The sequence below is a fragment of the Danio rerio genome, chromosome 19, assembly GCF_049306965.1.
Source record: "Danio rerio strain Tuebingen ecotype United States chromosome 19, GRCz12tu, whole genome shotgun sequence".
Lineage (NCBI taxonomy): Eukaryota > Metazoa > Chordata > Actinopteri > Cypriniformes > Danionidae > Danio > Danio rerio.
Genome location: NC_133194.1, coordinates 21552314 through 21571747, shown reverse-complemented (window position 1 = coordinate 21571747; position 19434 = coordinate 21552314). Strand labels below are relative to the sequence as shown.

The 19434-nt window shown below is 35.6% G+C and overlaps 1 protein-coding gene across 8 annotated transcripts in view; it reads left to right on the top strand.

The window, feature by feature from the left end:
* cspg5b (chondroitin sulfate proteoglycan 5b) overlaps window positions 1–19434 on the top strand; it is a 63347-nt gene that overhangs the window by 25772 nt on the left and 18141 nt on the right. For 2 of the 8 annotated variants that reach the window (XM_005159516.5, XM_073930919.1), the window contains exons 3-4: window positions 4061–4249; window positions 10901–10976. In XM_005159516.5, the coding sequence (XP_005159573.2) occupies window positions 4061–4249; window positions 10901–10976 (265 nt within the window). Of the gene's footprint in view, window positions 1–4060; window positions 4250–10900; window positions 11055–13823; window positions 13881–17163; window positions 18124–19434 lie in introns of those variants that run through there. The other 6 variants (XM_009294162.4, NM_001044892.1, XM_073930920.1 and 3 more) reach the window with 5 other exon arrangements.

Here is a 19434-nt window from a genome sequence, read left to right as displayed (position 1 = left end):
TCGAGCGTTGGCTTAGTTGGCGTTTCTGTGTGGAGTTTGCATGTTCTCCCTGCGTTTGCCTGGGTTTCCTTCAGGTGCTAGGGTTTTCCCGACAGTATAAAGACATGTGGTACAGGTGAATTGGGTAGGCTAAATTGTCCATAGTGTATGAGTGTGTGTGTGAGTGAGTGTGTGTGGATGTTTCCCAGAGATGGGTTGCGGCTGGAAGGACATCCGCTGCATAAAAACTTGCTGGATAAGTTTGCGGTTCATTCCGCTGTGGCGACCCCGGATTAATAAAGGGACGAGCCGAAAAGAAAATGAAAATGAATGAATACATATATATATATATATATATATATATATATATATATATATATATATATATATATATATATATATATATATATATATATATATAATAAATACTCACCGGTCACTTTATTAGGTACACCTTACTAGTACTGGGTTAGACCCTCTTTTGCCTTCAGAACTGCATTAATTTCTCATGGCTCAGATTCAACAAGGTACTGAAAATATTCCTCAAAAATTTTGGTCCATATTTTGGACATGATAGCATCACAAAGTTGCTGCAGACTTGTCAGCTGCATATCCATGATGCTAATCTACCGTTCCACCACAACCAAAGGTGCTCTATTAGATTAAGACCTGGTGACTATGGAGGCCATTTGAGTACAATGAACTCATTGTCATGTTCAAGATACTAGTCTGATATGATTGGCGCTTTATGACATGGTGCATTATCCTGCTAGAAGTAGCCATCAGAAAATTGGTACACTGTGGTCATAAAGGGATGGACATGGTTAGTAAACTCATTGTCATGTTCAAGAAACTAGACTGAGATGATTTGCGCTTTATGACATAGCGCGTTATCTTGCTGTTATTAACCATCAGAAGATAGTTACTCTGTGGTCATGAAGAGATGGATATGGTCAGCAACAATACTTAGGTACATTGTGACATTGGCATGATGCTCAATTGGTACTAATGGTTCCAAAGTGTGCCAAGAAAATATCCTCAACACCATTACACCACCACCTCCAGCCTAAATCATTGATACAAGGCAGGATGGATCCATGCTTTCATATTGTTGACTCCAAATTTTTACCCTACCGTCCAAATGTTGCAGCAGAAAACGAAACTCATCAGACCAGGAAAGGTTTTTCAATCTACTATTGTCCAATTTTAGTCAGCCTGTGAGAATTGTTGCCTCAGTTTTCTTTTCTTAGCTGACAGGAGTGGTCCCAGGTGTGGTGTTCTGTTGCTGTAGCCCATACACCTTAAGGTTGGATGTGTTGTTCATCCAGAGATGCTCTTGTGCATATTTTAGCTGTTGTAACAAGTGGTTATTTGAGTCACTGTTGCCTTTCTATCAGCTTAAGCCAGTCTGGCCATTCTCCTCTGACCTCTGGCATCAACAAGGCATTTGTGCACACAGAACTGGATATTTTCCCTTTTTTGAATCATTTTCTGTAAACCCTAGAGATAGTTGTGTCAGAAAATCTCAATAGATCTGCAGTTTCTGAAATACTCAGACCAGCCCGTTTGGCACCATGCCACATTCAAAGTCACTTAAATCACTTTTCTTTACCCATTTTGATGCTCAGTTTGAACTGCAGCATATCGTTTTGACCATGTCTACATGACTAAATGCATTGAGTTGCTGCCATTTGATTAGAAATTTGTTTTAACGAGCAGTTTGTACAGGTGTACCTAATAAAGTGGCCAGTGAGTGTTCATATACTCTCAAAAATGTTCCTTGTTCTAACTACTTGTAAATGAGCTCAAACAACACAATTCCTGAGGATTTTTTGGGACAACCTAATTGTTTTATGTTTGTTCAGCCTAATTACTTTCAAAAACGTAAATTATTTGTGTATTTGTGTATATATATATGTATGTGTTGTTTGAGCTCATTTACAAATGTACAAATGGAGTATATATATATATATATATATATATATATATATATATATATATATATATATATATATATATATATATATATATATATATATATATATATATATATATACTGTATATGTATGTATATATACTCCATTTGTACAATAATATGATACAATACATAGATAGAATGTTTCAGAATTTTTTTGCCTGTTTATTTATTTATATATTTTCAAGCAAACCTACACCCACTTTAATTTATTAGTATGTAATAGCAACTTCCAACCAGAATCTGGACTTCAGTGTGTGGCACATGCCGTAGGGCTAATTGTCGATCGTTGAGAGAAAGAATAACAGGGTGATGTCAACAGTAATGGGGTCAGTGCTATTAGAAAAGGCCAGCTTTCTATCTATAGATTGAAAAAATCATCTATTAGATTTTAATAAGATTTGAGGAGCTCCAGATGGGGTGGACGTTTTACTTAACCATTGGTAGATATGCATAGCCAAAGCATGTAGACTAACCAATGGCTTAGATTTAAAGGATGGATAGTTAGTAATGGACCATATACAGTTTAAAATTGATCTCTTTGACCCAATGAGTAAGCATGGCCTATATACACAGTATTGCAGTAATGTATTATGGATTTTTTTCACTCACTACAAATGTTACCCGTAGACTGTTGATTGTACATGGTTTGTGTTTTGTTTTTGACTGCCATCATATCACATTTCTATTACCTATGCATTTTATTTGACTTTATTATTCTGGCAGAGTAAAACCGGATAATGTAACTTATAATCTGGTGTCTAAAAGGTTATTTTACAACATTGCCATCAGATTTTTGTCCTATTACTATTAGTATATTGAGCTTTTAAACAACAAACTGTATTGGCTAATATATTATTGGCTAATATATTATCTTCAAATATACACTTCAGACAATATAATTATGGCAGCACATTTAAAATATTGTAAATGAGCAGAGCTTAATACTACTTACTCTCTCTTGGACCGCACAAATAGAGGAGCACATGCATGACCTTGACTGGGCCATCTGTCCAGCTGTGCAGCTTTGCAGGAGTCTAACCTTGCAGTAGAATCACTAACAATAAATGGGTCAGCAGGCCACACAACACACAGTGTGAACCAGTGAACAAAGATACTTCCGTCTTCAGAGAAAGATGTGTTTGTCATGGCCAGTTTGTTTAAATGTCGGAAAAAAAAAAAAAATTTAAACACCATTAGATAACACCTTAATTGATCATTTATAAACATGCACACTCCTTATAGTACTAAAGCTGTTTTTATTGTTGAAATATGAGAAATTTTAACATATAACATTATATACAATTATCAAATATCATATGTGTGTGTTAGTGTGTATTTAATATTACATTATATATTACATTTTATGTTTTTATTTGATATTGTTGAATTGTATTGTTTATGGGTTTTTCTTTGTTCATATTTCCTTTGGTTCATAAGTATTGAATTAAAAGCCCAAAGATTTGAAAATAAAAAACGCAATTATAAAAAATATTAACCATTTGAGAAGTAGTTATCTGAACCAGTTTCAGTTTTTATTGAAACTGTTTTATTTCAGTTTTTTCACAAAATTCTTGACCAGATTTTTTTTTTGTAAATACTTCCATTTTCGTTTAAATCTTTTATTTCTTCAGTTTTAATTTACAAAATGAATATAACATAGTGTCCATGAGAGACAATAAATTTGACTATTCTAGCTGCCATTTTCAGTCTCAAATTTTTTTTTCTTTTTCTGAAAGTCTTGATATCGTTCAGCAACACTATCGATAAGCAATACTATTGTTTTATGAAGGATGTTATATACAGTCCTGTTTAAGGTGAAAAATATTGTGACCATAATAAAATGTAAATGAGTATTATTTATATATTGATATAATTCTTTTTTTTTTAAATATTCAGTTTATTCCAGTGATGACAGGAAAGTCATCAGTCAATTGATCTTTCAGAAAAAGTTCTAAAATGCAAATTTGGTGGTCAAGAAACATTTCTTATTGTTGCTGCTTAAAATGTTTGTGAAAACGCATTCTTTCTTTGTTTTATATATATTTATTTAATATAAAGTTCGAATAAAAAATTGTCTAACGTCTGTCTCTCTGGTTTGTATAGGTGCAACATTCAGGAGTATATCTGGAACAAGGGCTCCAGGTGTGAATCAGTCATTTCAGATTTCCAAGTGATGTGTATAGCCGTGGGTGGAGCCGCCATCATGTTGCTTCTCCTCTTCATGGTTATAGTGTTTTTCTCCAAGAGGCTGCATGTGCTTAAGACTGAAAACAGACGCCTTCGCAAGCACAGGTGAAACTCACACATAAACACACGACTGACGGCACATGCTGGACTTTAGTTTCACATTTGACTGTTTTAATGTTACCCGAGGTGAGCTGATACATTAGCATGCATTTAGTAGTACTTTTTGGATTACAATAAAATGTACAGTGTTAACAAAGGCTTTGAACACAGTGATATCACCCTTCTTTGCTGAAAGTAGGCCAATCTGACTGTGCAACACAAGAGAGAGAGAGAGAGAGTGACCTATATACTGTGCAGCCAAAGGCATTTAAACAGTCCAAGAGAGGGGTGAGATGGAGTGCAAAGAAGTGGAAGAGATAAAGGGAAGCGAGCATTGTGAAGAATATAAGATGACAACAGTGGAAAGGGAGTGTAAGTTTTTACTGTCCAGGAGGAGCATCTGCTCCAGCACATTTGTGTGCATAAGCTATAATTCTGGATTAAATTTTCTTTTTAAATGCACTGAAAATCATCTCTCCTGTGGGATGGTGACAGTTTAGGGGTCAAAGACCTCATGGAATCGACATTTTATGGCTTATTGCTCAGGTATGTTTGCTTTAAGAGCATCTACAGTGGTTTGAAAAAGTGAGCCCCCTTTCTGAGTTTGTTTTTGCATTATTTGTCACACTTTAATGTTTCGAATCATCACACAATTTAAATATTAGTCAAAAATAACACAAGTAAACACATCAGAGGTCGCCACAGCAGAATGAACCGCCAACTCATCCAGTATGTGTTTTACGCAGCGAATGCCCTTTCACTCTTACATATACACACATACACTACAGCCGATTTAGCTTATTCAGTTCACCTGTACTGCATGTCTTTGGACTGTGGGGGAAACCGGAGCACCTGAAGGCAACCCATGCAAACATAAGGGAGAACATGCAAACTCCACACAGAAATGCCAACTGGCCCAGCCGAGGCTCAAACCAGTGGCCTTCTTGCTGTGAGACAATTTTGCTACCCACTGCGCCACCGTGTCGCCCATTAGTTTTGAAATGAAGGTTTTTTATTATTAATTGAAAATCAAAATATAAAGAAAAGTATTGTTTTTATTTACATGATTTTATTTTTGTTAAACTATGTTTTTGTGTGGAGTTTGTCTGTTTCCCCCACAGTCCAAAGATATATAGGTGAATTGGGTAAAGCAAAAATTGTCCATAGTGTGTATGGGTGTTTACCAGTACTGGGTTGCGGCTGGAGAGGCATCTGTTGCATAAAAATGGAAAATGAATTAATGATTAATCATCTTGTATTCAGAATCAGAAAGAACTCTATTGCCAGGTATATGCACACATACGAGGAATTGGTTTTCGTGACAGAGCTTCTACAGTGCAACAGAATTACAGAGACAGAACAAAAACAGATAATAAATATATTTAAAAAAAGAAGTAAGTAGTCATTGCAAGTATATAAATTGGCAAGTGTATGTAGTAGGTATATTACTATATACAACTTTATATGTGCAGCTGGTAAATGCAAATTGGCAAGGAAAGTGTTGTTAAATAAGTATATGTGTGTATAAAAAGTGTATAGCAAGTAGAGATGTTGGTTCCACAATAACTGTCATCAAGTGTTCATGAGATGAATTGCCTGAGGGAAGAAACTCTTTCTTTGTCGGACTGTTCTGGTGCGCAGTGCTTTGTAACGTCGACCATAAGGTAAAAGTTCAAAGAAGCAGTGTCCTGGGTGTGAGAGGTCCAAAGTGATTTTGGCTGCCCTTCTGCTCACTCTGGATAAGTACAGTTCTCAGAGATAGGGAGGGTTGTACCAATGATTCGCTCAGCAGTCCGAAGTATTCGACGAAGTCTTCGAAGGTCAGATTTGGCTGCTGAGTTAAACCAGACAGTTATTGACGTGCAGATGACTGATTCAATGATGGAGGTGTAGAACTGTTTCAGCAGCTCCTTTGGAAGGTTTAACTTCTTCAGCTGACGGAAGTATTTAATATTACTTAAGTTTATTTTGAGTATGAATTCAATCATATGCAATAAAAGACTGTGAAGCCCTGTAAAAGGAGGTGTTACTATGAACTCAACTGACTGACTTGTCTCCTGTTTGATTTCACAAGAGTTTGGTCGGACCTTAGAACTGTGCATTAATTATGAACTTCACCAAATTAAACATAAAAAGTAAAAGGTATAGATCACAAACTTTTTCATGTTTATTTATGGGGCGACATGGTGTCTCAGCGGTTAGTACTGTTGCCTCACAGCAAGAAGGTTGCTGGTTTGAGTCCCGGCCAGGCCAGTTGGCATGTGTGAAGTTTGCATGTTTGATTGTGTTTCACCGATCGTACAAAGCTGTGCTGTACAGATGAGTTGAATAAACTAAATTTGCCGTAGTGTGTGTGTGAATATGAGAGTATATTGGGTGTTTCAGAGTAGGGTTGCAGCTAGAAGGGCATTTGCTGTGTAAGATGGATAAGTTGGCGATTTATTTCGCTGTGGCAACCACTGATGAATAAAAGGACTAAGCTGAAGGAAAATAAATGAATTAATTTTTATTAAGTTCAAAGGGTAAAGGCAACAATAATCAAATACTTTTATTGTGCAAAAATACACTGAGCAGCTTTGTAAAAGGCAAAGACCCAATCACCAATGTTGTTGCCATGGCTGTTTTATCTTCCATGCTATCCATGCAGTACTAATTGGACCATAGTGTGTTAAATCGATATATTAAAGCAGGGGTAAAAATATACCACATCTTCTTTTCTTTATTTCATCTGTCCTTCTTTTCACTTCATGTATAAGTATAAATGTCACGGTTGGTTGCAAGAAAGCAGACCCAGTTGCAGCAATGAACTATACAAAAAAGGGGTTTATTGACAGAATAAGGCACAAAAAGACAGACAAGGGCTAAACGGTAGGGGCAACAACACAGGCAAGCCAGTGGTAGAGATAAAGGGCCCGTTTCAGAAAGGAGGTTAAGTGAAAACTCAGAGTATTTTAACCCTGAAATGAGAGAAACTGCGTTTTCCGTTTCAAAACGGCAGGTTTGTTAAACTGGAGAAAGCAGGGTAAGTAAAGCCTGTTTCTGAAAGAGAGGTAACTTTAACTTAGAGTCAGGTACTGTGGTAACTTACTCTGTAAACCTAACCTGTTCAGGAGCCGTTTTTATTCCCTAAACTTTGAGTTTCTGTCAGTCTCCTCCCCTTTTTTAAAGACGAAGCGGTTTTTCTCGCCTTAGCCTTACGTTTCCACCCACTGATTTTAATGCTCGTTTTGGAGATGCGCATAAAAACGGTTGATGGAAATGTCATGATGTACATAACTTTTAAAAATATGCATGATGATGAAAATGTGTGTGAATGGACAAACACAGCAGGCTGAGCGTATTGTAATACAGTACATCTTAAATGTTGTTTTGGTTATTCTAAAAGGCCTTATGTTTTAGTATTAATGTTTTTATATTATTAATGACCTCCAGAGCTTCTGGAGCATGTAGAGCGTCTGTTCTCCACGTCTCATGGCTTCAAACGACCCCATGCGTTCATTTTGTGTCAGCATTGTCTTCTGAGGCGCAAGTACATTTATTAAGTAAAGAAAAGATTGACGCAGCTTCTTCTACCGCAATAAATTCTGTTTTTACTTTTGATATTTGGCACCAGTAATCAGGAAATGACGATTTTGTTTTCTCAGACTCGTTGAGTGGAAACGCTGCTTTATTCGCACATCTTTTATGCTCTTTTATATTCCAGATTTTCACATAAATTTAATTAATATATTTGGATGGAAACATAACTATTGCCTACATTTCAGTCACACAAGGAACAAGTCACATATAAGAATGCCTTGTCCTTTTTAAATAAATAATTAGCTTAAATAGACTGACCTTCAACAGGGACATGTACTGTTACTAGATTAACGGGATTATTATTCTTTCTAAAAAACTATTGTTTAGTTCTGCTTACATTCTTAATGTCATATCAACCTCTATCACTTGATCTATAATAGAGGCAGACACAAAAGTGCAGTTTTAAATCTATTAAAACTGAACATGTATAAGTGGGAACGTGTGTAAAAATTGTATAAATGTCACACATAACATTACTTATTTTTTTATACTTTGATATTTAAATACTTTAAATGTAAAATTACGCATTAACTTGAGCTATTTTCCCACGCTAACTGTCTCTGTTTCACTGATGCAGTGGTGTTGCTTTTTAAACATATGGTCATATTTGCTATAATTTTGCATAAGCAGATCAAGTTCAGCTGGAGAAAGAAATGGTGATCTATTTTAGAAGATGTTGCCATAGTCACTTGTATTATCTGTGCTCTATTGATAATGCCTTTTAGTCGCAGTGTGCCACTCAGTGGCGGAAAGAGTACTGAAAAAGCATACTTAAGTAAAAGTACCATTACTTGCCTAAAAAGGCAGTGTGAGTAGAGTAAAAATACCTGTTGTAAATAGTAGTCAAAGTAGGAGTAAAAAGTAGCCCTTTTAAAAGTACTCATGAGTAGTGAGTATTATGCTATTAGAAGTTGATGCATTTACATGTAATTTGTAAATGTGTGTGTAAACGTTACATTCTGTAGTGCATTTAGTTATTGCCCAGCAGGCACACAATGTCATAAGACGTTAATATTAGGTTAGTTTTAGGTTTGGATTACAGATGACAAAAATTCAATGTCTAGTCAGCATCTAAGGACAATATTATTTTGATGTCCAATAATGACACCAAATGACGTTGATATTTGGTGGATTTTAGGTTGTTAGAAAGTGACCAAAATCCAATGTCGAGCCAACATCTTAAACCAACATCCTACTGATGTCAAATACTGACATTTATTCATCAGTTATGGCAACCAAAATTCAACGTCTGATAGATATCATAGTGGTAACGTCGACACAACGTCAAGCTGTAACAACATTAGACATTGATATTTGGTTGGTTTTAGGTTGGACGTTGGACATTGACATCGGGCTGACATTGAGTTCTGATGTGAACCCGATTTTCATTTCCAAACAAAATGTTTAAGGGTGTTTCGGTCATCATACTGTAAATATACATCATCGTCTCATCAGTAACATGCATCTAAGCCAGGGGTGTCCATACTCGGTCCTGGAGGGTCAGTGTGCTGCAAAGTTTAGTTCCAATCCCAATTAGATGCACCTGGGCTAGCTAATCAATCTCATAATAGGCTTTCTAGAAACATCTGTGTAGGTGTATTAAGGCAAGTTGGAGCTAAAATCTGGAGGACATCGGCGCTCCAGGACTGTGTTTGGGCATCCCTGATCTTAACAGCCTCTGGGTCAATGTGTGTAAAGATTTTGAACATCTTCTTGGATGCTTTTAATGCTTCCAAACAGTTTGCTGCATTGTAAAGTGCACATGTCTCGAGGTAGTTCATTATGATGCAATTTACCTTCTTTGTGTGATTTGATTAGACAGGAATTACAGGACTGATTTTCCTAATTCCCATAAAAAAAGTTATAAAGTAGTGACTGCAGGTTGAAGAAAAGTAGTGGAGTAAAAGTACAGATACTGCACTAAAAATGTACTCAAGAAAAAGTATTTTTTTTAAACTACTTAGTAAATTACAATTTCTGAGAAAAACTACTCAAATACTGTAATTTAAATATTTTGTAATTATTCACTTTACACCACTGATGCCACTTAACTCTGAGTTGGTCTACTCAAAGTTGATTGACCTAATTCAGATCCGCTATTCTGAAACCGAAAAGTTTTTAATCTCTTGGTAAATCAACTCAGAGTTCAAGTTTAAACTCCAAGTTGGTTGAACCACAGCACTGAAACAGGCCCAAGATGGTTCTAAAATAAACAACCAGCCAGGAGTAGGAGCAACAGTAGTCAAAACCAGAGCTAGATCCTGGAGCAAGCCATGTAAACTCCAGACTGGCAGGCCAGGGAGGTCCGGACATGGGATAGGACTGGAAAATTATAAGACACAATACAGGGCAGCAATAATATACAATAAAACTAACTAAATCTAAAATAACACGATCAAATATATATACTAGAAGAGAACTAGACTGACTTGGGCAATCTGAAAAAACAAACTGAAATAAAGACTTCTAGAATCTTAATAAGTAATTAAACAACAACTAATAATAAATCAACTACTAAAAAGACTGGGATTGATAGAAGAACAAAATGGAACAAAAATAGTTCAAAGGATAAAAGCAAAATAAAGATTAGAACACAAAATTAAGTAAACACTAGAAATCAACAAAAGAAAGTAATAGCTACTGTACAAACAAACAACAAGCTAGAACAGGCAAGACAAAAAGCTCAGTAAAGATACAAGACAAGCACACATGGAACAAACCAGCAAATAAATGAGAAGACAGCACAATATACAGAACAAAGCACACGAAAGACAGGTAAAAACAATCAGGATAGCAAGGTCTAAATGAGAGGGCGGGATACTTGAAAACGAGGAGGAAAGACAAGAGGAACACATGGCCAACACAAATTAAGGCACAGCAATGTAAATAAGCACAGGACAACCAAGCAAACATTAAACACTGACTGGACAGACAAAACTGTCAGGTCAGGACCATGACAATAAATATAGCATACTACAGCGTTTCAAACATTCAGGCAACTCTTTCTCAAGGCAACATTAAGTTTGTCCCAATACGTTTTACTATGTAATCATATCTTGTTTTCTCTCTGTCTTTCAGTAAGTACCGTCCAAAGTCGGAGCAGCACATTGATAACTTCTCGCTGTCCACTGTTGCAGAGGGCTCTCAGGCAAACGTAAGGAAACTGTGTGACACCCCGACTAACCTCCCCCATGCTCGTGCTTTGGCTTACTATGATAACATTGTGTGTCAGGTAACTTTTCCTCTCCTTTCTTTCCCCTCTGTTTTCCACCATGCATGAGAACTGGAGGTATAAATTATTCACCCTGTCTCGATTTAGGTGGTATATTCTTCTTTTCTTGACACACTTCATGTGTGGAAGATCACACTTTTCCACTGTCATCATCATTATCATCATAATGAGAAATTCTCTTCATCCCTGTCTCTTTTCTGTGATTGTCGTCATTACCTCACATGCTCCCGAGGTCATGTGAGGTACTGCAGGCTGCATGAAGCATTGCGGAAACTGTATTATTTCATGTGGTTTCAAACATACTGATCGTATTAGTTAGTGGTTGTGAAGCGGGGTTGGGCAATCAGTGCAATGTTTTTCAAACAGCCGTACTTAAAGTGCAGTTTAAGTCCTGTTCTTGCACAGGACACAGTGAAACTCAGTACATTTACATGGACAACATTGTTCTGATATTTACTCACAATTGACTCATCCTCAAATGGTTCCAAGCATTATGAGTTTCTTTATTCTGTTAAACACAAAACATGATATTTAGTAGAATGTTGGAAGCATAATACAAAAAAACATAGTTTGGAAGACCAAAATTCTTCATAATATCTTCCTTTGCTTTTAACTGAAGGACAAAACAACAAAGTTGGAACTGAGTAAATGATAGAAGACTTTTTATTTTTGCGTGAACTATACCTTTAAGACAATAATCTAATTAATCGACCATGTGAATAGAAATGTTTGATTAACTTAGTCCGGCTAAAGTCATATTCACAATATAAACATGCCATATACTGCATTGATTCAATAAGTTAAAGATGCAGTATGTAAGTTTGATACCCCGTTGTATTGCATGCCTGGTTTAAAACACAAATAAAGCAGGTTGCCAGATTGATGACATCAACAGGAGCAAGATTTAGAATATTTTCCATATTAAAAGGAGTTTTTGTTCTAACCAACACCTGAATATTATATTTTAGAAACGGCTTCTATTTCTTGTAGCTGTACAAGAGGGCAATCATCTACTCAGGTACACCTCATGTGCTTTATTCAGTTTTAAATGCTAATAATGTGTGTTTGAATGCCATTTTGCATGACATTTATTGCCTTACTACTGAAAGCAGCAGCCGATAGTTCACCTCAGATCTTAAAAATAAAATAAAATAATTAAATAAACCATTTGAAATTGAATTTTAGAACTGTGGCTTAGTGCAAGCCAACACATGTCAATGATTCAGCATGTACATTCAATAATGTTAAAGAGGTTAAATATGTATGAATTTGATTGTAAACCTTACCATTTTGTTGGAGTGCAGTAAGTGCACTATTCAGTGCTTCTAAATGACTGTTTTTGAATTTCTCTCATGTTTCGTCTGGTGCAAACAGCCAAATTGCTTATCACTATGCATTACTTAGCGTATTAGAACACACACTATAAAAAATGCAGTGTTCCACGCAATTCGTTTATGTTGTCCCAATACAAATCGATTAAGTTAACTTAACACTTTTAACAAATTTATGTGGATTGAACAGAAAAAATATGTAATTGTCGAAATGAAATCTCAAGAGTTGTGTTGTTTCAGCTCATTTTAATTAAATAGTTTGAACAAATAAAAAAATATTAATTTTGAGTGCAGGGTTACAATGTAAACTGCTCACCTAAAGTTTGTGTTCATAATATTTATATTTTTTGCTAATTAATAACCTCATGTGGAAATCTGAATCTGTATCTCATTTTGGAGTTTGCTACTGTCCACACATTTTGTTCAAGGGCGCATGCTTTGAGAGCCTTCATGACTGAATGAATGAAATACGCTGTTTTAGAGTGAGTGAGTTGTCTCATATGAGTCACAAGAGTAAACTTTTTTTCTCCCCAGTTGAGTTAAAATACAGCCTAAAATATAGCCTAAACTATAATTAAACTTTACAAAAGAGACCAGTATTTTGAAGCTTTAATAAAAAATAAAGATAAAAAAACTGCCTGGGGCTGGCTCATTAATAATCCTGTGTGCAACATATCACTCTGTGTTTTGACTGCTGAACTTCTGTTGATGCATATTTGACCTAAAGTTCAAGCAAATGTTGATCGCATGCTAATGAAATGCTCAGTTAGCAAACTATACCGTAGGCCTGTTTTCCACCAGGGTTTTCCACTTGCAGAATTTGCATAAAAATGAGAAAAAAGTATTTTTGAGGCTCATGGTGTTAAATGGAGCTTAATAAACTTAGCATTAAAAAAGTGAAATACAACTCACCATCAAATTCAATTTGATCTGCAGTTAAAAACTCCCTCATGTTAACATTTTTAAATCTCTGTCGCATCGATTTAATGCAGCGTCGATGAAGAAAAGTCTTATTGGTGGACCAGTGTATAGCAACGTGAAAAACCAACCCCAAAAAAATCCCCAAAGCATGCTTATTTTTAGAAATGACAATTTTACACCTGCCATTTTGCATAATTGGTGTGCACAATCACATTTGGTGGCCTTTGTTTAGTCACAAAGCATTGAAGGACATCGAAAAATACAAGCAAAAATCGCAGCAGTGTGCATTGGACTTAACATGTAAAATAGGAAACTGAAAGGAATATTTTAAAAAATAGCTTGAGTAAACACTTTATTGACTGATTCAGAAAAAAGTAAATAATTAGATTATTGTTGTCCATGTAAATGCGCACTAATGGAACGTAATGCTGAGGCTGAGGTTAATTGAGAGGGCATGATGAGGCAGTATTAGAAGTGTGTCACTAGAGTAATCCTCTCTCGCCACCCCACTCCTTAGAAAACCATGAGCAGATACACGTGGGAATATAAGCCCAAAGAAGATCCCTGCAGTGAGGTAAGACTCAAACTGACCTCCTCCTGATGGCACTTACCTTCCCTGCTAATTCAAAACAATGCTTTAATCCTGTAGTTTCATTATTACTCACCTCAGAAAGTCCAATATCTTAGTAATCACATCACAGTAATCACTTTATTTCTTGTGTAATTATGTGGCAAAGCAATAAGCAATTTAGAGGTTAAAGGCGATTCTTCTCTGTAGTTGCTACTGTGACTTTGTAGTTTGCATAAAACCTGCTTCATTTACCTGTTTTTCATGAGAACTTGTAGTATCACTATCTAGTCCATTCTGTGTGTAATTCTTGAGATGCACAAAATATATACCAAGGTTTATTCATTCATTTTCTTTCCGGCTTAGTCCCTTTATTAATCTGGGGTCGCCACAGCGGAATGAACCGCCAACTTACCCAGCATATGTTTTTGCGCAGCAGATGCCCTTCCAGTTGCAACCCATTTCTGGGAAACATCCATACAAATTCATAAACTACGGACAATTTAGCCTACCCAATTCACCTGTATCGCATGTCTTTGGACTGTGGGGGGAACCGGAGCACCCGGAGGAAACCCATGCAAACGCAGGGAGAACATGCAATCTCCACACAGAAACGCTAACTGACCCTGCCTAGGCTCGAACCAGCAACCTTCTTGCTGTAAGGCGACTGCACTACCTACTGCGCCACTTCGTCGCCACCAAGGTTTATCTGTATTTAAAAATTAATGAAATAAGATAAATTAATATATTTCATTATCAAATCAGATACTTGAATATTAAATACTAGAAAAATAAAATAACAAAAATCTTGAAAACCCACATAAAAGTGTTAAAAACATTAAGATTTGAAAATAATCTCTAGAGAAAGAAATTTTTATACTTTCCAAAATTACATTTGGTGCAAAAAATAAAAAATAAAAAAGTGACAATATACAGCTATATCGAACTGCTATTAGTGTTATGCATTTATACAACAGTTTGATGGCATACTTGTGTGCAAAAAAATCAAACACGAAGAGTCTTCAAAACTTTTTGTATAAGGAACTACTTCTGCCATTTATTCACATCTGCAGCTGACATCATCACTTTAGAGCTAGTATTTAATGGATTCTCTAGTGCAGAGATGGCCCAAGTTGACCCATTGTAACCTTTGATTTGGCCCACCATCCCATTTGAGCGGAGAAGTGAGTATGATGGAGAGGGTTGGGACGAACGTCTTTAACACAGACATCATCATTTCTAATGTGATGTAACCTTTTTTCTTTGTTTTATTGCTGCACTACAAAAAAGCAAACTGAAATGAAATGTTTATTCAATTAAATGTTGTAAATGAATTTGATTTTTTAAAATTTAAATATTGTCACATGACAGATAGAGAACTATGCAGAAGACATTGGCAAGCAAATCAAGGCAAAATCTAGTGTAATTCTGTTTTAAATGAGATTGTTTTGTTTTTATTGTAATAAGTTCATTATTAAATGTAAACAATGCATTAGTTAATATGAAGAAATGCTTTCTAGTCATTTCTAAACATTATTAAATAAACTAGGAAGTTACCCATCTATATTTACTTTCAGCCCACTAGCCTCAGTCAAGTTAGGTTTTTGGCTCTTCATAAGAAGAAGTTTAAAGGATATTATTGCTCTAGCATAATATCTAAAGTGATGAAAAAACAGAGGATTTTGCCATCAATCTAGAGACATTTTCCAGTTTTTCTCTGTTAAAATCTACATCACATTAGTTAACCCTGAAAAAGCCCAAGCAAAGCAAACACTACAAGAAACACTACCAGACTGTGGTATAAATACAGCACTACAACATATAAAGTCACTAACCTGTTTTATAATGATTTGGTAGTTTAAAGTTTTTCTCCTCTCAGGACTTATTATGTGGTCTCTGTCGCCATTTTGTGGCGGACCGTCAATCGTCTTTGCTCTGCTCAGTATGACAGGCTGATGGATGCAGACACACTGTATCTTTGAAATTATAAATATTTAAAATAGGTACTTTCCTTATAAATGAACTGCATAGTTGCAATCTAAACAACTACAATCTCGCTTATGTTATGTTGTCCAATAGTTGCAATATTTGTTAAACTGTAGCAAAGACTACATGTTACTCGTATCTTTCTGAATGGGGAAAAGCATAATGGTCAATATGGTCAATAAAGCCCCCCTACTACTACAGGAGCCAATCGTCGATCGCTATATGGTGAATAAAGCCCGCCTTCTAGTACAGGAGCCAGTCCACAAAGGACAAACAATACTCGCTGGGAGGGGCTCGGACAAGACGTGAGTTTCTGCAAATTTTGTATGATTTGGAATGTTTATATATACAACAAGGTTATAGTCGTGAGATACAAGACCTGAGATTTGAGAAAAACAAACACTGACTGTTAGAATTTTGAGTGTCAAAATGATAAAATAATTTGTAATGCATGAAATAAAACAGCTGAGTTATGTTTGTTTTGTTATTTTACATTTTTGTTTAACACTGCTGCATTTCTAATGTCAGAAAACTGTTTTGGATATTCTTTTTCCCATTTTGAGGAAACCTTTCAAACTAGATTAACGTGAATAAATATTTCATAGACTCAAAGCTTGTAACATTTGCTCTTTCAAGGACGTTCAAACTGTGTTTTATATTGACCCTTTACCCTGCAGTACCTTTTGAACCCTTGACCTTGTCAGATCCTGTTCTCCAGCACTTGGGTTTAAGACATTTGTTTATTCTGAAGTAAAAACAAAATCTAGATCTACCATTTGACATTCCGGGTTTATTTTTGTTTTTTTTTTTGTTTCAAACCTCATTTATAGTCCCAACCCCCAAGAGATTTCATAAAGAGAGAGCCTCTTTCATGATTAAAAGCGTTTGACAGATTCAGTGTGCAACAGGGAGGAGAAACAAAGCAACACTGAGATGAGACAAGAAACGAGGCATGACAGATCGTAGAAGAAAGAGCTATGAAAGTGTCCCTAGGTGACTTTGTTTCTTGTGTGTTGTTTACTTGTCTTAGCACCTCCGGGGAGACTTGATTTGACATTTTTCACCCTCTCTCTTGAGGATAAGTGCTGTAGTTACACGGTTGATTTCAGGGGCATGCATAAAGTCTTCCTTTCTTTATTGCGGTATAATCAAAAACACTGAATCATGTGTGTTAGAACGATAAGACAAAAATAAATTGTCAAAATTAAATGGAGCTGAATTAAAATTGTATTGCCCATTTACATGTTATGTCTGATTTCAGCAGCATGTGTAAAGTCTTCTTTTCTTTCCCCTCCATGTGCAGTACATTCACTGCCTTTCTGGTTTCAGAAAGGGAGATCACAGGTAGAGAATTAACAAAAAGCTTTATTTCAGTCAACACAAATGTTTTAATACTTGCTATTTGTATTCAAACACATTTATAGCTGTAAATGTTGGATTTAAAACTCCTTGCTCGAATATCTTTCAATTTACATGTAACCACTATGTTTTTATTTGTAGATAATATCTCGTGCAAAATAGTTGAAACTGCAGATATTCTTTGAAATTCCTGCTGGTGTATTTTATTTAGCAGTTCATGCTTTGTTTAATTTAGTTTAAGTAAAAGCTGAATTCATATCTGTTTAATGAACTCCAGACAGTTTTGTTTATACTATTATACTAATATTTATGTGGTGATCCGTCAAGTATTTGAGTTTCGAGTGATCCCCAAGATATCATAAATTGACATTTTAACATTTTATATTAGGTCATTTTGTCATGAAAAGTCAAAGTTCTAATAACTATGAATCAATTTACATAATCACACAAAGTCACACAATTTCTATTTCTTATTTCACATGTCAGTTTCTATTTTATATCTAATTTCAGTTCTCTCAGTTTAGCTAACTAACTATGTAACTTAACTAACTTACTCATAAATCATAACTGGGTGTCTAAATAATATACTGTACTCACTGACTTTTCAATCACTGACTTGATTAATCATTCAGTAATTGGCATTTATTATAATTTTTTTCATTTTTATGTCACAATTGGTCTTAACTCTTGTGCGATGTTAAAAATGTTTTCATCCACTCTGGAGAGATTTCAAGCCTTAATTTGGCCACAATTTATCTGTTTCAGCAAATGGAAATATTTTAGTGGCAAATTTTATTTTGACACATACAGCGGGGAAAATAAGTATTTAACATGTCATGTTTTTTTCCTGGAAATAATATTTGTAATGGAGCTGTTGACAATGAATTGAACCGAATTTTGGTAAAAGCCTAAACAATACAAATAAATATAAAACAAAACAAAAAAATCTGTAAAATTGATTAGTTATGTGTGATAACAATGACAATGACAAAAGGAGAAAGTACTGAACTACTGAAGCATACTTTAAATAAAAGGCTTTTTAAGTGATGGCAGCTTAAAGACACCTCTCATATAGGAAATGCATTGTTAAAGTCTGCAATTTATTTTCACAGACTTTAACAGAGTGTAAAAATCTTAATGGTTCTTTGAGTCTTGTCTTAAAATCAGAACTTTATTTTTATTTTTTATTGGATTCAAATCAGGGGATTGGATGGGCCATTCTACAGCTTGATTTCCTTTCTCTGAAACCATTTGAGAGTTTTCTTGGCTGTGTTTTGGATCATTGTCTGACTGAAATGTCCACCCTGGTTTCACCTTCATCATCTTGCCAATGTAGATGTTGGACTAAAGCAGCTAATGCCTAGTTCACACTAGAGGATTTTAAGCCTGATTTGAGCCCGATTTGGAAGTTAACGAGCTCGCCGACAGATCGGGCTGTGATCGGGAAGAAATCTGCGGGTGCACGGCGCTCGCCGCTCTTTATGTGTGAACTACTGAACAACGCATCAACGAGGCTCGCTGACGCGTCGCCGACACCTCGCAGGCGGAAATCCAACATTCAGCATGCTAAATATTCCAGAGCAGTCGGCCGACTCAACCCCACGTCTGGTCAGATGTAGTGACGAGCTGCAGCCAATGAGAGAGCATATCAGCATGAGCTGAATGCCTGTGTGTTCAGGAGCTAAGCAGAAACATCTGTGATTGGTCAGAATGGGCATCGGTGCACTCGCTTCATTCTGTGTTAACACAGACACGAGAGTAGGCTATATTAACAGTGGAACCAGAATTCTGTAACTATTAGAATTACCATACTGCTCATTCTGACCGTTCTCATATAAAACGCATATTTATATAAACATATAAATAAAAACATATTTACATTCAAAGCTATTATTGAGATATTAAAATTAAGCTTTGAATGTTTGGCATCATACTTAATGACACCATTACCCTAAAAATATAATATTTTTTTTGGTAATACAGCCTATAAATATGTAGTTAAGATACTAAAACACTTAAAGGTCTTGGCTTTCATTTTCACTTTCAAACAGGAGCTATTTAACAGCACAGAATATGCTGTTTTGAAAGATATCTGAAGTAGATTGATGTTTTTGCCATCAGAAAGTTTTGTTTATGTTAGCAGGAAGTTGCCAGGCAAGAAAATGCACACACATTTAAAGTCGCAGCGAAAAGTATCAGACATGCATGCAGGCAT